We start from the raw sequence: 14,084 nt of genomic DNA, 5'->3' as shown, positions 1-14,084 counted from the left end.
AAAGAATAAGATCAACAAAAGTTTGAGTAAAATAGGACTAGCAATAGAAGAGTTACGAGCATTTGAATGTCGAGATCACTAATGCTATGGAGATCCTCCCATTGGCAATGCGACCAAGATCTATGATGTCACAGATGAACAACTCTCCCCTTTTGGACACTGGAAATATACCCCAAAACATCTCTTTTTGCTCATTCTAATCATATGACAAACGATTCATCAATGATATAATGTTGTGAAACCTCTGTACTTATCCTCTCATAAAGAGAACACCTCACCTTGTGATAGACTCTATAAAAGTGAGAATATAAGTGAAATAAGTACTAAAGTAATGAGGGAGTTGTACGTGTGTGACATCACAGATCTTGGTCGCATTGCCAATGGGAGGATCTACATGGCATTAGTGATCTCAATATTTAAATGCTCATAACTTTCTTATTATTCATTCAATCTTCCTCAAACTTTCAACAATATGTTTCTTTGATTTTTCTCTTTGATATGGATTCAACTGGTTTCAAGGGTTTCATTCTCCTTTAAGTCATTTTAGCCAGTGTGACTCAAATAGGCATATTGGGTTTCGTCTGCTATACCATTGGCTGTATAATTATTGAGAACCTATACATATCAGGTGATACTTGTATATAATAAATTGCAATGTTGCACTTTGATTTTTGTTTCCACATGTGTGCAAGTCAGATAAACAAGGAACGTCAAAAAATACGGTAAAAAAAAGTGGAACTGACCAGTTGTGACAGAGAAATCACGTTTTTTAGAATTTAACCTTCAAATCAATATTTAAAAATGTTCACAATGTTTGAAATGCATGAACGCATCAGATTAGCAGAAAGAATTGGGTTACATGTTTATGGAGAGATTTTGCAAATCACCTTGTTAACCAAAAGGGGGAAAAAATCAGCATTCATCAATTGTTATTTGTTTCAAATAATATGTTTACAAGAATATCTATAAAGAAAGCTTAGTTGTTAGTTAAAGTGTGTAATCTGTATGAAATTGATGTTTAGAAAGAGTAATATAAATTTGTGTGATTAATTTTTATTTTTATGTGTACATTAGAGATTAGAGATACACTGAGATAAAGTTAATAATGTTGCTAACCAGGGGCTATTCAGCTGTATTGGTGTTGACATGGATGACCAGACAAAAAAGTACAACATTAAAGTACACGCTGGCGCATGTGACGCGTTAAGGATGCTTTAAAAAATGCTCAAAATCAGAAAAAGGGGTCTGTTTCTAGAAATTGAAGCTAAAGTACAATTATTTTGGGGTTGTTATTACACCGTTTTCTCCCCATATTTGTCTGGATCCAAGAATTTTGAAAATTGATAGATAGATAGATAGATAGATAATTTTAACTTCTAACTGTTCATATTGATATTTTTAAAATGCATATTTATTGATTTTACATTGAAATGTGATTTTTTTTTTAATGTATTTATTGATGTTGCAATTAGATGAACAGTTTAAGATTATTGTTCTTCATTCAAAAATTTTGTTCTGCTTTTTCAACCCATTGGAGAAATAAAAAAATAACAACTTTAATAAATTGATATTTGAAGTTGGCATATATTAAGGTTACACTTTCTGTACATGGTTATTGATGTCTCTACACTGCATGTTTTGTGAAAAAGTATATATATAAATCAAGTTAATTTAGTATGCCTTATTGACCATATAATCCATTTCATCTAAACCGTCTTTCAGCAAAATGTCTTTCGATGTCACAGCTCTTGTATATATTATCTTATATATTTAATCTATATTTTAACTACATATATATTAATCTAAAAGGGGGCATTACCTATTTCAGAAATTTATTGATTGATTGAGAACAAAGTAAAAGAAGTGTACTTATTTTCTACAGTATGATGAGTATATATTTTCATAATCTAATCTAAGTTGGTGACTCAGTTATAGATGTACCATCTGGACAAGAAGACTACGTACCCCAACCCCCTTCTTTGGTCTTTATGTACTTTTCTTGATATTCATGTATGTAAAATCATTTTTATGTGTATTTCCCGAATTGGTTTAGGGGATTTTGTGAAAAAGAAATACTTTCTTATTATTATGTGGAAATTGATAGATTGAAAAATTGTTTTTTTTTTATGTTTAAGAGCTCATATTTTGACCTATGTTCTCTGCAGTATCGTAAGCTTGCCATATGATTTGTTTGTGATTCTCTTATTATGCTTATGGGAGTTTGTTTTATACCTTGGTACATAGCAAAAAAAATGTGGTGTTAACCGGTGTACATAGAGGGCCACATCAGTTTAATTGACAGTGTTATGACACCACCTTTGGTTGTTACATTTACACTCTCTTGTGTTCTGTTCAATCTCTAGGGTGTAATTTTAAAACCTCGGGGTGTGGTCCTCTACTAACACGAACTGGTGACAGTTTTAGCACCACAGTTTTTACAGTGTAAGAGGTCGTAAATCATATTCATATCCATATTTGATCGGACATGATCGTTGTAAATTATGTGACTTTAGTCCACTGTTGTGAAACCTTAAAATGAAGAAAAAAAGGATTTGTCAAATAGACAATAACAATGAATTGCCATAAAATGAATAGAAATTATTTGACTTACATTTTAATAGCAAATCATGTTCAATTACACTACTAGTGAATTATATTTATATGTTGCTATCTAATGTTGAAATCCTTACCTATATTGTCCTAAAGATCACAAAATAATGGTCAATTAATATTAATTTCAACAATTCATATTTATCAGTTATTTCTTGGCATTAAAATCACCGTAGAAATTTAGAATGGATGAGTGGAGATGTGGGCAACATGTTAATGGGTAGATATTACAATTTAAAACGATTTTTATTCTTTTAGTCATTTGGGTTCTTGCGTGGAGGGGACAGTGAAGTTATGCTGAATCATTAAATATCTTCTTCTTGTCGCATATGTACCTTTTAATTATTTTAAATGCATGTGATCGTGGTATTGAAATACAATTTTTGTTGAACATAAGATTGCATTTTCATGTTACCCCCCCCCTCCCCCTCCCCCTACACACACCTTATTAATTCCCCCATCAGGTCCATCTTCCCTTCATTACCCAACTCCCCACCCCCCTCCTTTATTTTCCTCCCTTTTCTTCTCTTTTACATCTACCTCACACCCTCCTATTCTTTTCTTTTTAATTTCTACCCCCCCCCCCACCCTCTCTTCAATCTTTTCTAATTATCCTCATTTTCCCTTTCCCCAACTTGCTGTCTTTTCCCATCTTGCTCCTTGATTTGTGCACTTCCTCTTTTCTTGTGACTCGCTACCCTTTCCTCGCCCCCCCCCCCTTAAACCTTTAGATGTATCCGACCTCGGAGTACCCACGGCAACCATAACGGGGGGCTTCCAAATAAAGATCGAGAACAACATAATTTTAATGGTTATGCATTGAGGAAGCTGTGTTGCTATGTCATGCATAACTAAATACAAGAAAGAAAAAACACCCAAACTGAATGGATCTTTCGTTTCGAAATGCGAATGGACATTTTCTTATGTAGAGTGTTTTGGTCGCCCAAATAGATCGTTAAAGGTGAACTAAACTTTAGATGAGAAAGGGGAGCAAATTAATTAAGTGAAATAATCACTAGGGTCGGCTAATTTATAAAGTAAATATCTTTACATTGCATTTTAACCATGTTTTAGTCCTTTTGGCCTAATATGTTTGTGAAATCATGTTTCTTATCTTTTTCTCTTAAATATTAAATGTTTTTCTGTATCGCATTCTTGACTTGTATTGGTTTATTTATTTAACATTTCAGTGGTATCGAGTGTGAACTCCGACTTATCCATAAACGAGGAAGTTTCACATCTGATACATATTTTTTAACTAAGGTTCAAGCTTTCCAGACATTTTTTCCAGACAAAATTCCAGGTTCTCCTGAATAATCCTGTGTAAAAAAGTGTGCAAACGTTTTAAATGAAATGAGATTGGGGTTGTAGTGAACATTATTCTTGAAGAAGGGGGTTAATTTGCAGAGGTTTGAAAGGGGAGATGAAGATGAAATGGAATCACAGGAATGATAGAGGGATGATTAGTAGATTACGCGAAGCTTGGGAGGAGGAATGAAAAATTGGGTGAGATTGAGAAGAGGTTTGCGGGGGATGACGTCAGAGTGTTTTGACCGAAGGGTAAAAGAACGTACTGACGCAGTCACACTTCCCCCATGGCGGACAGCGAGTCGAAAACTGCCATTTCATTTTTTTTGTAGCAGCTACTTATAGGTGATTGGATAAAAAATGAATATAACGGCTGTTTTCCACTCGCCGTAGGGGAAATATGAATACAGCCTTATTACAAAATGCAATTTTCACTAGATGGAAGGCGATGTGTTTGTTTTGTTTAGTTTTTTGTTTAAAATTAAAAAGAACATGTGTGAAACAGTTAAATTACCCAGCTTCCCTAAATAAAAAATGTAGGACTTTTTTTCTTCCTGTTATTCCTTCCACTTTTGGGTGGTAGGATCACTTTAAGGAAGGAACACCCCCCCCCCCCCCCCCTCCAGGCCCTCCCAGTTGTGCCGCTGTTGAGTTTAGGTCGTTAATAAAAAGAGAAACGAGACGAAAGAGGGGTTCGTGGTAGGTTCATCCTATGGCAATTCCTTAAAATGTGTACGTCCGACCCCTGGACCTTCATTAAATTTTATTTCCTTTATATTATTTTTAAACCTTTTTCCTTCTCCTTATGTTCCACGATTTTATGTTTTAACCAGTAAATCGTTTGTAGATATTGTGATTCCTGATGATTTACTTGAATGAAAACTTAAATGTAAAAACTATCAATATTATCATTTTCAACAAAGAATATATTTCAAACGATTATAAACATGCAATATTTGTTTGTCAATATTGTGATTCCTGATCATTTATTTCAATGAAAACTAATATGCAAAACAAAATATATATATTTATATTATCATAATCAACAAAAAATATTGTAAAGGATCATAAACGTGCAATATTTTTGTGCGACTTCCTCGTCAATGCCGCAGTCGGACCGGCGAAACACTTTAACCGATCGAAATTATTACGTTAATTCGAATGGTCTATCATCGCTCGGTTTGGATTCGATTTGCCAGTGTAACTGTAACACTATGTGGATACTGATAAGCGAAAGTAAAAAAGTGCCAGAACTTCCGTGTTATGCATCTAGTTTCGGTAATTATTTTCGTGCTTTTTATGTTTTCTCTTCTTGTTAATCAACTTGTTGTTGCGAATAATTTTACCAATATAGTAGACAGTAGTATGAACTACAAATATTACTAACAAAATATGCTCGTCTACCAATTCTACGAAATAGATGATATTCTATCACTGTTCAATAAGAAATTGAGTCGACCGTTTGTTTTAAGGTCACGCCCACCCCAGAAACAATTTGATTTGAATCTATAGAGAAAAAAAGCGTTATACTGAAAATTTAATCAAAATCAGATGTAAAATACGAAGGTGACTTCTTCCTTGCTCTTTTTATAGTTTTAATTATACAAATATTTCAATTTGGCAGATTTGACAATGAGGTCCCTCTTAATTGAACCGAAAAAAAATGCTAAAGTAGTGGTAATTCCGCATGTTCTGGGAGGAATGAAATTTAGTTTCACATGACAATGAGAAAATTAGAACATTTCGTATTTAATATAACGAATACAAAATAAATATACTGAGTGCCGGATGATGTCAACAGTGTTCTCATTTGCATTTCAAACCAACTATTTTTGTTTGGCTGGCCTTGCCCTTTAACTATACACAGACAAATTTCTCCATGAATTACCTTTAGAGTGCAAATGTCGAAGTCATGGTAGTATAGCATTAATTATCGAATAAAGAAAAAAAATCATCTGTAACTGGCTATCAATAAGCTGGTAATACACAGAAAGGTGTATATACAAGGAACTGTCTAACCGTTTATAGATATTCTAATAATTGTTTATAATAACTTATAAAAGTTATTGTAGTATCGTACAATATATATACACTCCTAGAAAAAAAATCTTATAGGGATCTATGCTTGTCCCGTATTTGGAACCTTTTAATGTCCCCTAGAAGAATCTAAATCACCTTAAACACTCGATGGTTCCAAATACAGGACAAAATGGTTCAAATTTGCCCCTTTTTTCTAAGAATCTAGGAAAACAATGCCGTCCTGGATTTTTTGATAATCGAAAAGGAAGCCCACCGTTTCTGCCTAGGGCAATGTCGTTTTACTTAAGAACAAAATATACATGATTATCCTTATCTATGTCAACTTCAATTTCATTTTCTTGTTTTTCCAAGACAAAATAATCCGGAGAGTCGGATTGATTTTCATCTTGTTTTTCCAACACAAAATAATCCGGAGAATCAGGGCCATCGTATTTCCGAACAGAACTTTTTGGATCATCCAGTTTACCATAATCATTCCCTCCGACCGTCTGTAGGTCAAGAGCCAGAGGGCGCTTCAGTCTGTCGTATTCTTCATCAGGAGATAGTGACGGATTTGCTGTCTCGCCCCCCATGCCGGTTTGCGCGGCAGGAGTACCATCACAGTGCCGTTGGCTGTGGCTTCCTCCAGAAAGACATTGGTCATTGTTCTTAATTCTGGAATCAGGTTCCTCTCTGAAGAATTGAAATGGCTTGGTATTGTTCGGCCTCTGGGGTGTATCCTGGTGGTGGCTACTATTGCCACCTTGTGGGGGAAGCTCAGCAAGTTCGTAGGTGTGGTAGTCTCCAAGCTCCTTACCGCCATGAAGAAAGTGGTAAGCCGATTCGTTGTTGGTCTCGAGGTCGACGCAGTTTGCCATGTTTGCGACATTCGATGGTGTTAGGTCGTGGTGTGGTAGTTGCCGACATTTGACTCCATTATCAGGGGAAGGTCGTCTTTTTCTTCTGCGTAATGAAAATTGCAATGACCTATTGGCACGCATTTTAAAGCCCATTTTACCTTAGTTCTATTTCTGTGCTAAAATTATTGGGAGCCGACAAAAAGTGAAAATGCTCTTTACAGTGTACCTATCTTAAGTTTGCTGTATTATTTTCTGATGATTTAATGGTTAGGGAAATTATTTTAGATATTATTCCCAGAAACAAGTTATGAATTAATCGAGTGTCAAATTAGCTGGTAAATTAAACTTTTACTGTTCGAAATGCGGTCACATATTTAAACCACAACATTGGAATTAAACCCGGATTCAGAATACGGGTTATGGTGTGAGGGCAGTCACATATCAAGTCTGAAAAATAGATTTACTAAATGGGAGCTAGAAAACTGACCAACGGAGTGTACAGATTACTAGCTAGTCTTAAAAACATACCGTTTGAGATAATAATAATTCAACCGATAAATTCGTCTATAATCTTATTTGTGCAGGGAAACTCAAATGTTTTGAGGGAAAGAGTATTTGTTTTTGGTGTTTTTGCAGTAGTTTCTGCATTTTATTCACAAATCAATAACAAATAAAAAAAAATTGATACAATAACAATGACATAAATGAGTACATTTTTGTGTGACAATCGAAAATATAAATAAGGTATATAAGACTGATAACTACATAAATGAAGCATGTAAGGTAGTAAAGTGTGTAAAAATACAGGGGCCAGCTATAATAAGCAGGTAACTGCTTAAAACATTAGCAGCCACGAGGGAGGGCTACATGGGAACCGTAGTAGGTTATTAATATAATTCTAAATAAATAAAATTATGAATTTGTCACTTGCCTGAATAATTATTCCGGTATCAATGTATTCAGTAGCAGATTACATGTGTTCAATCAAGTGGACTTTTATTATAAGACTACTGCGCATAGTGTTTATATAGCGTTGCATTTTGAGTAAGGAACCTGGTCTGAGAGGTGGTGCTAATTTAGCTGCTCGTCCGTATTAGGTTTCAAAATTATTTTAATGTTATGCTTTATAGAATGTTATGGAATAATTCGAAGTGAATAATCTAACTTACCTTCGTTTGAAAAAAGATATAGACATGACGAGTATAATAACGGTTATGCACACTAGTGGTATGGCTATATAGAGGGTACCTGAGAAACGAGAATGTCAAAAATGAAGAGAGGTAGGGGGTGACAATGATAGATAACTGTATGATAACACATTTGTTAAATGCAGTTTTCTTTCATTCAGCCATGATTTCACTTTCTTAATTTGAGATTTGCATCTATGTGCTCCTTTGCTATGTAACCCCCAATAATAATAATAATAATAAATGCTATATATATGTATGTGTGTGAGGGTGTGTGTGTGTGTGTGAGGGTGGGGGTGTGTGTGTTGGAGATGTCGTGGTGTAGTGGTTTAGTTACTTGACTCTTAAACCAAGGGTCATGGGTTCGAATCCCACCTGGCGCTTTTGTGATTTAGCAACGCACTTATCCACGTTTGTCACTATCCACCCAGGTGTTAAATGGGTACAAAGTATTTATTTATTTCAATATATTTAACCAGGGTAGCCCACTCAGCAATAAACTGGTCTCCCGTGGGGCCCTGGAATACATGATAAAAACAAGTATAAAAATATTTAAATACATATGAAATATACACAGAAATATTCTAAATAACTTAACTCATATCATAACAGAAAACAGAGTAGCAAGCATACGGCATCCTTAAAAACATGATACTAATTAACAAATTACATACAAAGCAATACATATAAATAAAATAAATTAGATAGACATGGAAAAGTTGATTTCAAATTAAAAGGCAATAATAAAATTTAAAATTTGAAAAGATGCACTTTCAGTTTCTGTTTAAAGATTGATAGAGATTTTGACTGTTTTAAATCAAATGGCAAGTTGTTCCAAAGTAAAATCGCTGAGTAAGATAAAGAGTGTTTAAAAAATTCGGTATGAGTTTTTGGGGTGATCAAATTATCTTTTGCTGCATATATAGTGTTAAAACAATGAGAGTCACTTGTAAAAGTAAACACATTACGATAGAATTCCGATGACAGACCATTGATACATCTTTACATAAAAATACACTTAAAATAGGTAACGCGATCGTTGAAGGGGAGCCATTGGAGTTCACGAAACATTTATTTTGAGAAGGTATAAAAATTACATTTTAGGATTAATCTAGCCGCTCTTTTTTTGAAGTTTGATTATACGATCTGTGTGCATATTGAAAAGCAACCCCCAGATTTCACAGCAATAATCAAAGTGTGATTGGACTAAACATAGGTATAGAGTCTTGAGGGTATTTTGGTCAACATAAGGCCTAACTAACCCTTCTTAGTATACTTAGGCTGACATACACCTTTTTACATACATTATCAACTTGGTATGACCAAGATAGGTGTTGATCAATTATGACTCCAAGACATTTTATCGTTGTACACCGTTCTATAACATCTCCATTAAATTTGATAATTACATTTTCCATAGAAATATTAGATAGATTTTGGGGTGTCCCTACTAACATAAACTTTGTTTTATCCGTGTTAAGTTTTAGTTTATTTACGTTTAACCACTCTTTTAAGGAATTCATATCATCTTGAAGCTTATATTGAATATCTTGTGCAGACGTACTGTGAACATATAATGTGGTGTCGTCTGCGTACATGGTAATACTACAATATTTCAGGGTATGAACCAAATCATCGATGTATATCAAAAAAAGGAGCAGCACAAGGACGGACCCTTGTGGTACTCCTAGCGAAACAGATTGCTCATCTGAGAGAGTGCCTCGTACAGCTACTCTTTGGGTTCTATCATTGAGATAAGAATTAAACCACGTAATAACTTTATCTGAACATCCAATACGACGTAGGATATGAACGTCAACGTGATAAGATTGGCACGTGTGCACCGATAAATGGTTGCCTGGCCAGGATACTCCCCAGGAAGTGGAGATGGGGCACTTTGTGTGTGGAACAGTAATGGATCCTGTGACCGGGGTAATGATAATTACAATGTAAAGCGCTTAGAAACCAACGTATGAAGCGTTATATAAATGTAACTATTATTAGTATTATCGTTATATACTATATATATATGAATAAATGAATATATCAATAAACAAGAAAGAAAGAAAGAAAGAAAGATAAAAGAAAGAAAGAAAGAAAGAAAGAAATGAATGAATCAAGAAAATAAAAAAATTATCAAACAAAAAAAAGACAAAGGAAAGGCGAGAAACAGAAAGCTGGCAAAATATGAAACTATTTTCAGAATATTGTGTCCAAATCTATTATGAAATTTGATTTTTGCATTAAAAAGTTCAAATATTTTTGCTCACTACCTACTTTTTAAGAATTTTTGCCCCAAACGCCATGTTTGGGCCCCTCAAAGTTTTTGGCTACGCTACTGATTCATCAGGATTCACTTACGCAGTTGATGGTGGGCAATGAGTGTCGAAGATTCCACCCTTTCGGAACTCGTTAAGTAGGACGTCATTTGTGTAAAGGACAAAGTTGTCTTGAAACCCTCTGACATCGATGATTCTGTCTCTATTGAAGGGATTCCTGTAAAAACCGAAGTGCTACTTGACATAGCCTCAGACCTATCTGTCATAACTGAAGTGCTTCTCGACATAGTCGACGCGCTTTCTGCCATATCGGAAGCGCTCTCTGTCGACTGGAAAATGGACAAATAACTGCAGTTGCCAGGATCGACGAACTGTGCTGCGTCGTACGAAGCAGTAAGGGTTTTGGTACAATCCTGTACATGGAAGAAGTAAATACCAAAACAGTCTCATTTTTGGTTGCTTTTTGGTAATTCACGTATCTTGTGAATGATTGACAGAATTTAGGATTCTGAAAGTTTCTTCCATAAATCGACTTATTACTGATATGAATGAAATAGTGAGCCACAGAGGCATGACGACGAACGAGGGCTTGTAACTTTTTTTTTTCGAAGTCCACTTGGCATTGCATGACACTTGATACCCCGCAATGTTACCTTATAAAGTTGATAAATGTAAGTCAACATCGACTTCGAAAAAATAAGTACCTCACAATTTTGTCAAGTGTAAAGAAAGAAGAAGAAAGAAAAAAATAAAAGAAAATGTTATTGGTCATGTTGCTCTGTGATTAAAAAAAAGCACTATGAAAACATAAGCACTGTAATAACAAGTTGTGTAATCTTTTTCAAAAATTGTTTAAACTTCTTTTTTTTTTCATTTCAAATTATCAGAATGTATTGTTTCTGGTGAAAATAAAATGCTTACATCAGAGAATTGTTGATCGTAATCTATGCATAAATCGCATCGGTAATTCCTATGCCCCATCATGTGCCTACAGTCACAACAAATCTCACAGTGCTGAACGAACCCGAGAACCGTCTGTCTGCTGTGTCCTTTACACGTGTTCATTGATGGTTGGCCACATGTATAAACCCTACAGCACGTCTTATTGATATGATCTAAATCAAATACATAAGCGTTTAAAGAGTTATTACCAACAATAAATGCAAGCCTTGGGGATGAAGCCTTTAATTGTACACCGAATTCTAAAGTCTTCGCATTGTAGGACTTCCATCAGTGGCAAAAGTGCGCGCAAGTCAATATTCATTATAGATAGAGAGTGCGGTCAACCTGGTTTGTATGGGTAAGAGAGCCCATTCAAAAGAAATGGCGCATGCGCAAGCAAAGGGGTAGTTGTTCTTGCAAGTGTGTAACGACCCACCCCCCCCCCCCCCCCATGAAACGGCTTTCAAGAAATTGCGTCTCGTTTAAGGCGTCCTTCAAGTCGATTCTAGAAGACTCAAAAGTGATTTTTTTTTTTCTTGTAGTATTAATCGATTTTTTTCCAGTCGTTTATCTTCAGACAGTTGTTAAACATTGTCGATTGAGATAGTCGAGATGTTGATGGTGATGCTTGCCATGGTTTGTAAAGTTTTTTAAGCTATTAACCAGGATTTGTTTCGAAAGTTTTTCATTAAATAAAGTATTGCATTTGACTTTGTGAAAAACTGAAATATGAAAAGATAGTTCGTTTTACAATTTGTTTAGGCAGCTTTTTTGGAAATGTTTATTAGTACTCCTATTGTAGGTGTAATAGTGCAAATGAAAAAAAAACATTGTAGTACTATCATGCTCACTGGCGTAAAGATGGGGGCGGGGAAAGGGATTTTTCTAGACCAATAAAACAAGACGAAGGAAAGTGACAAAGGTGCAATATAATATTGTTTTCTGAATATTGTAATAAAATTCACGTGCGTGCACGTAAAGAAACGGGTGCAACGCACGGAACGAATGTCCATCGTTCCATTTATAATGGCAGTTGCAGTATGTAAGGCCTGGCGTGAGGACTTACGTGGCGTGCCAAGAGCTCCCGAACATCGCCGTTCTTGAGATACTGTGTACATTTGTTTAGTGTAACCCAGAATCCTAAAATGTCTCTGGTTTAATGGGTCAGATGCATAAAAAGTAGCAATTGCCTTTTCTAGGCTTTTGCTTGATTCCATATGCATAAAAATAAGCCAGCAAATGCTTTTGCTAGTAAGTTCAAGCAATCGGTAACTGACTGCAAGCATTTCCTTGAGGATAAAGCTATTGGTAAAAAGCATACGCATAAAGCGAACATTTCGCTTGTGCGTTTTATAAGCATTTGCTTTGGTTTTATCAAGCTCCGTCAGAGCAGCTTGAACGTTTGCTTGATCAGGGCGTTCGCGATTTTTAATCATGTTTATGCACCTGAGAGAGAACCCCAAGGTGTACCGTACCCTACATGTACATGTTTTCTTCCTAATAGGTGCAAATCAAATACCAAATATATAAGTTTATCAAAATGAAATAAGTAAGTTTGACACCACGTCTGAGGAAAAGATGTCACAATACCTTTGCGTACGAGTCCTGCCTTTTCTGTGAGTAGTGTTCGCACCAGCGCGCTGCAGCGTGATGTTGCTATTGTGCAAACCGCGAGCAATTGCTTTCTGAAGGCAAGAAAATGGTTCAAGCACTAGCAAAGGATTATGCATATGAAATAAAGCTATTGCTGAAGCATGATAATTTGCTTTGCTTGTTGCCAGCAATTGCTACTTTTTATGCATGTGACCCATTGCATGAATTGTGCATAATGGTTTTTCGAGAAATAACAGAGATACAGTGTGAGTGCATAAGAACTAATATAATTACCGTCGAATGAGTCGAGACAGACCGCACTTTATACCTCGGTCACATTTGCTCTACGGCGGCCGCACGGCGAGTCGAAAACAGCCGTTTTAACTTTTTTTGTTCCAGCTACATATAGGTGGTTTGAATAAAAAAATAATAATAAAACGGCGGTTTTCGACTCGCCGTACGGCCGCCGTAGAGCAAATGTGACCGTGGTATTACTGCGGGGAAACTCTCTAGTATGCATCGATTCCTTTGAACATGCAATTAAAATCACAATGGAGAGCTGAGAGGCTTCTGTCGAAAGTTTATGGACCGGGACAGCATCGGAATCTCTTGACTCTGGGCAAAAACTTATTTGCAATTTGTCCAGTGCAAATCTTCGGATGGTCTGCTGCCCCAGACAGTCCACCAACTTTCGACAAAAGATTCTCAGCTCTCCGTTGTGATTTTAGTTGCATTTTTAAAGGAATCGATGCGTTGTAGAGAGCTTCCCCGTAGTAAATGCGAAAACTGCCTAGTAAGGAGAGAGAGACGGGAAAGAACCTATCACAATTTTTTTGGTAAAAATCTATTACAAATTTGGATTTCCGTGATAAAAATTTCGAAATTCTTGCTCGTGTCCTTCGCTCGCTCGCATTTTTATGATTTGCCCAATACGCCATATCTGGAACCCTCAATTTTGTTAGGTCATTGCGCCACTGATCATGCTTAAGAATTTTCCAGGAATTTGGTGGATAACATTTTCGCACATTCGTCGGCCTATAATAACTCTACCAACGTATTTATTTATGAACAAGATACGAAGCAACTCACCCAAGTGTCTACTCATCTGGCCTGCAACGTGATTATCGGAAAGACCGCTTTGGAAAAGCCAACCAAGCATGAGTAGGATGATTCTTACACGTACCGTATCCATCTTACCAAAGTCTTTTCAGGTTTACACCCCAATCAGCAATCGGTCGTTTCAAACATAAACTCTGTTTTGAGTCTGAAAAATGGCCACTTTCAAT

The 14,084-nt window shown here is 35.8% G+C and overlaps 1 protein-coding gene across 1 annotated transcript; it reads right to left on the bottom strand.

The window, feature by feature from the left end:
- Window positions 1-4,880: 4,880 nt before the first annotated feature.
- Window positions 4,881-14,084, bottom strand: LOC135157210 (uncharacterized). The gene is made up of 5 exons (XM_064112133.1): window positions 13,888-14,084; window positions 11,185-11,378; window positions 10,346-10,676; window positions 7,967-8,045; window positions 4,881-6,900 (listed from the first exon to the last, which is right to left on the bottom strand). Exons 1-5 carry the CDS (start codon window positions 13,988-13,990, stop codon window positions 6,237-6,239), a joined length of 1,371 nt encoding a protein of 456 aa, XP_063968203.1. The 5' UTR covers window positions 13,991-14,084; the 3' UTR covers window positions 4,881-6,236.

The sequence above is a fragment of the Lytechinus pictus genome, chromosome 17 (genome assembly GCF_037042905.1).
Source record: "Lytechinus pictus isolate F3 Inbred chromosome 17, Lp3.0, whole genome shotgun sequence".
NCBI lineage: Eukaryota > Metazoa > Echinodermata > Echinoidea > Temnopleuroida > Toxopneustidae > Lytechinus > Lytechinus pictus.
The sequence above is the reverse complement of the archived record's forward strand: the minus strand, read 5'-3'. Positions and strand labels throughout refer to the sequence as shown.

What these genes read in the sequence shown, in the direction of transcription:
- LOC135157210 (XM_064112133.1), bottom strand. Translation starts at nt 13,990, where the DNA reads ATGGATACGGTACGTGTAAGAATCATCCTACTCATGCTTGGTTGGCTT. An exon ending in ACGATCAACAATTCTCTGAT is followed by an intron (nt 10,677 to 11,184) that starts GTAAGCATTTTA and finishes TTCCATGTACAG; the next exon opens with GATTGTACCAAAACCCTTAC. An exon ending in CATTGCCCACCATCAACTGC is followed by an intron (nt 8,046 to 10,345) that starts GTAAGTGAATCC and finishes CTCGTTTCTCAG; the next exon opens with GTACCCTCTATATAGCCATA.